The sequence below is a fragment of the Aquarana catesbeiana genome, linkage group LG03 (assembly GCF_042186555.1).
Source record: "Aquarana catesbeiana isolate 2022-GZ linkage group LG03, ASM4218655v1, whole genome shotgun sequence".
Taxonomy (NCBI): domain Eukaryota; kingdom Metazoa; phylum Chordata; class Amphibia; order Anura; family Ranidae; genus Aquarana; species Aquarana catesbeiana.
The window spans coordinates 598,581,724-598,586,958 of NC_133326.1; the positions used below are offsets into that span (position 1 = coordinate 598,581,724).

Sequence of the window (5,235 nt, forward strand, 5' to 3'; positions counted from 1 at the left end):
CGTTGAGAACACGGATAACAGGAAGAGAGTACAATAAGTTATACGCTTCAAGATTTCTGGCAGGATCAACAAGAATTGCTTCCATCAAATAGATACAGCAACAAGCTTTCAATCATATATTTAAAGTGACTAAACCCACAACAGTAAAATCAGTCTGTATATGCAGTAAAGCATGCTTGTCATACTCACTGTGGAACTTAAGGGTTTAATCCTCAGCATTGTGTAAGAAGGCTGTTTGAGCCTGGCTTCTTTGATCCTCCCCTCCTTCCACTGACCCCTGATAATTTCCTGATAACACAGTCTATGAAGTCAGGCTGCACATGCTCAGTTTGGTGTGTATTGCTAGAGAGGTTTTTTTCCTGGGAGAGTGTCTGTGATCAGCACAAGGCCAATCAGCACTGTCCAGACAGAGGGTCAGAAGTCCTGCAGTCTCATAGGACAATCAGAAAACTCCTCCTACAAGCTTCAACCAGTTCTGGGCTGGACACTAATAGAAGTCACAAGGCTGCTCTAACTGCTGATGAGAAAAAGGTATTTAGCAGTTTATATTTACTAAAATAATCTAATTTTCACGTTCTGTGTACTGTGGGAGACCAGATATAGTGAATGCAGGGTCTTGGGTTTAGTAACACTTTAACAGACCAAGAGGAAACAAATAAAAGATGTTCATGGTTAGGGATTACATATAAATTCAATTTAAAACAGTTGAAATAAAAAAAAAAAAACTTTAAAACAGATTCAACCTATTCATGGTGGAGGATCCCCCATGTAGTTTTTTTTAAAATGGAAATATTTTTCCTCCTTTAGAGTTTTTCTCTAAAGTCATAACGCAATTTATTTAGGAAAGTAAGCTCTAAACCACCCTCCTTTCTCATTCATTGAAAGTTTGAAGCAATTTATGAAAGTAGTTGCCAAAGGCAAAAATAGATGCCATATCTGTACTAAAAAAGAGCATCTAGTAAAGGATTAGTTGCTTTGAGCAATACTTACATGCTGCTTTTCCCCTACTACATTAGACCCATTACCTTATTGTATAAAGCTGCTATTACGGTTTTACAAAGATCATTTCCCATGATCCTTATCTGAATACCCATCTCTCTCTTTTTCCCCCCAAGTCTGTGACCTATTTTAAAACTAGAATAAAAGCCAAGAACTCCCAAGAAAATCTAAAAAACAAAAAAAAAAAAAAGAAAATATGGGAAAATATGACACATAATCCTCTCCAGATTACTACTGTCCTTTCTGAGAGGGTTATTAAGAAAATTGAGCCACTTGCTATGTTTGAAGATGTGGCACATTTTTTATTTTTTTTTAAGGAGACACAGAGAAATTTTTTTTTCATAAACTGCAGTCCCAAATGGGCATCTGTCTGCCAAAATAAAGAGTGCCTGCTGTTTATTTTATGAGACACACAAAACAGACATGTTTGCTTTGCCCAGCCATTTTAAAACTTTCCATAAAACAGAATTTGGGTTCCTAGCCTTGTCAAATAGAGACCTTTCATTAAGCTATATTCCGGTTTGTGACGCCTTTTCTGCAAGCTGCCTATGTCTAACTCATGGGCTGCCTAGTTCCAGGTCAGAGAAGTACCTGTTTACCATCACTGGGAGCTATGTAGTTGTCCAGGAACTGGTACACATCCAGAGACTCACGCAATAGCATCTGTCACCTGAAACATCAAAACTCTGGGGGCAAATTTCCTGGAAAGCAATGGTGATGTTGTATAGTAACCCATAGCAACACGTTTCAGATAACTAAAGTCAGGGTGGGGGATGAATTTTGATTGGCTGCTATTAAACACTCCCCTTTGTCATGGTAAATAAACCCATATATCATATGCTTAGTGGAGACGTGTAGCCTTGTATGGGATTAGATGAGCAGAGTTTCCATTCATAAAACTTGACACGTGTGGTGTTCAGTTAGACCCATGCACGGCCGCAGGACATCAAGATCTACTCACTAAACAGATTAGTAACATTGATGTCATAAGTCTCCCCCACCATGAGCGAAAGTTATTGTTTTCACAGATACAAATTAACGTGTTGTGGTCACAAAAACACTGGGTTGCTTTATGTGAATTTGAAAAAGAAACCCAACATCCAACGAGATCTTGACTTTCATTTTCTGACCATACATAGGAAAGAAAGGACAGTTGGAATAGACTGAAAGTTAATGGGCAATCTATATATTTTGTAGGTCAGATGAATTCTAAAAAGTAAACATATTATCTTAAAACCCGTAGCATAAGTAACAATTGAAGGTACCAATTTCTGAAAACTGGACATAATGGGGTTGATTTTCTAAAACTGGAGAATGCAAAATCTGGTGCAGCTGTGTATGGTAACCAATCCGTTTCTAACTTCAGCTTATTCAATTACGCTTTGACAAAAAAAAAAAAAAAATGGAAGCTGATTTGTTACCATGTAGAACTGCACCAGATTTTAAACTCTCCAGTTTTAGAAAGTCAACCTAAAATGAAAATGCAGCAATAATGGATGTCTTAACAGTTCAATTTTCATATTTCATTCCCTCACCCGCAGTAATAAAATACAACTCAGAATTGCTGGGTATAGGTAACGACTCCAGTTTGGCATCAGTTTTCATAAATCAGAGCATCCCCATAGCAGTTTTCATTTCATTGCACAGTAAAGCAGTCTTAAATTTTTAGTTTTTTCTCCATTTAGCTAATTTCTGGAAATTTCAAACCTGTATCTCCCTCCCTTTCCCGGAATGCAGACTATCATATATAGGTCTTAGTTAAATGTATGAATTGGAAGTAAATGTACACATTTTTCTCTTTACCTGGAGGCAATGATGGATGCAGAATGAACATACAACTGTAAACCATGGCACACAATAAAAACAGTAATATGCATTAAAACACAGTTGAAACACAAATATAAACACTTTTATTTACCCAAGCTCAGCTTGGAAAAGCAATATTGTGTAAAGCAGGAGAAATTCTCCATCATCAGGAATACACAATGAAGATGTTAGCAGAGATGGATTTGGTTTACTAGAGAATGTACAGTTTAAAACTCCCTCTTTAGCTTTCTCCTTCATGTACCCAATAAATAAAGTTCCTAGAAGAAGAGAAATTGTTCTCACCACACAGAGTGAGTCCAGTGCCTGCACAGAATCCGACGGAAAGCCTTTCTGAAGTCCTGGTTGAATATTGTGTATATAACAGGATTAAGGGAGCTGTTACAATACCCTATCCAGAAAAAGAACTGAAACACACTTTGTGGGATGTAACAGAGTTCAGGGCATATGGCTTGAAGGCTGTAGGTAAAAAAGAAAGGGAACCAACATAAAACAAAGACACCGATAACTACAGCTAGAACAAAGGTAAACCTCTTCTCTCGGTTGATATGGCTTTTCTTTTTGGACAAGGAGGACACAGAGTCTTTTGGCTTTTTTGGCAGCAGTACAACACCTTTGGACGTGACCATGCTGTCCATCATTGAAGGCCCATGGCCATTGGTCTCTTTAAGGCCTCCAGGCTCTGGATGACCAGTATTCTCCTTTAGGACAGGATGGGCCACTTTGACAGAACACAGGTCAGGGGGCACAGAACTCAGCTTCTCCTCTGGATTAGAACAGGCATGACCTGTTGATTTCTTCACACTGTGTCCAGCACGGTGGCAAAATAACTTACATGTCCGCTCTTTAGGTTTACTGCTGTTGGTGTTCTTCCTACTCTGACGTTTGGCTATTAGATAAATTCTGAGGTACACCAAAATCATGATCAGACAGGGAGCAAAAAAAGAGCAGATGCTGGAGGAAAGAATGTACCAGGGCTCCTCATTCAATTTACACTGAGGCTTGTCTCTGTTATGGTCTTCCTTCTTTCCTTTGTAAATTAATGGTGGCAGGGAGATCAAGGCTGCCAAAGTCCAGACTATTAAGATGATACACTTTATCCTCCTAGGAGTTCTCTTGGAATTATATTCAATAGCTTGACTGACTGACCAGTACCTGTCCAAACTAATGGCACAAAGGTGCACTATGGACGATGTGCAGAAGAGAACATCCAGTGCCAAGTACATCTCACACCAGGTCTTGCCGAAGTACCAGTATCCCATCAGCTCATTTGCCAAGGAGAAGGGAATAATAAGAGTGGCAACTAAGATGTCTGCTGCGGCCAGTGACACCAGGAAGAGATTTTGAGGAGCTTTCAGCGAGCGGCTAGTCAGCACTGCTATAACTACTAGAACATTGCCGAATATGGTGAAGAGGATGAGAAAGGTGATAATTGCCGCAATAACAGCGGTGGCTTGGATGGAATATGACAGTGGTGCTGCCATAACCTCCTGATGAAACACAAAAAGATAAGCAGCTGTTCCAAAACACCCACTGTCCACTCTAGAGAGATGATAAATCCAGATCTCTAGGCTCCATCAGTCCACACTTTTGTTAAGCATAAAAACAAAACTTTGAGGGACTTCATGAAAAGTTCAGAAATGCCGGATTCTGCAAACATAGATCATCTGGTCAGAAATTCACCCAAATCTTGCAAGTGTCTTCCTTTTGGAGAAGTCTTTTCTTTGTGCGTAGCTATGAAATATGCAATCCTGCTCTTGTTTTTCTCTCACTGAGGTACGAAATAGAGATCATCGGCTTTTAAAGTAGTGAATGTTTAGTTTACACAACCCTACTGAGTGATGTCAGAAACTCAACAGCTCAGCCTCCTTCTAAAGAGGGGAGGAGGGAGCCACAGGCTGGATCCTCTTCACTCCATAGATTTATTTTCTGAACACAGCTGCTCACTGCTCTTTCAGGAGAGTTTAGTTGTTCCACAATACTTGCAGGACCACCAAGGGCACCATGACTAATTTCCTGCAATAAGATGTGCTTCAGTTGCACTGCACAGGGAGTAATACTGCAGCTTTAGGGATACATTCTGCAGAAAGAAACATTTCAGACTTGGCAGCACTTTACCCAACAAGTAAGCAGAATACTTCTCCTGCTTTAGTCTGCAATACTGTGGAGAAGCAAAGGCTGTCAACCTTACTACAATAACCACTCAGTCACCTGTGTGAGTGCTGGGAAAAAGTAAATCAAATCCAGCTTATACCATTACAAAACATGTTAACGGCAAACACGGTTTTAACTCCTTCATTTACTGGGTTCAGCATTCAGCACCAAGGATAGCTCAAGTAAAATTGCTGCACCAGCACCCTCTACTGGCCATTCATGGTAGCAAAAGTTTTAGAATTGAGACATGCCATTCCT

At 39.7% G+C, this 5,235-nt stretch overlaps 1 protein-coding gene across 1 annotated transcript; it reads right to left on the minus strand.

Annotated features, from left to right (window-relative positions):
- Nucleotides 1-831: 831 nt before the first annotated feature.
- Nucleotides 832-4,717, minus strand: ADRA2B (adrenoceptor alpha 2B). The gene has a single exon (XM_073622057.1). The coding sequence runs from the start codon at nucleotides 4,305-4,307 to the stop codon at nucleotides 3,105-3,107; it is 1,203 nt and encodes a 400-aa protein (XP_073478158.1). The 5' UTR covers nucleotides 4,308-4,717; the 3' UTR covers nucleotides 832-3,104.
- Between the last annotated feature and the right edge of the window lie 518 nt (nucleotides 4,718-5,235).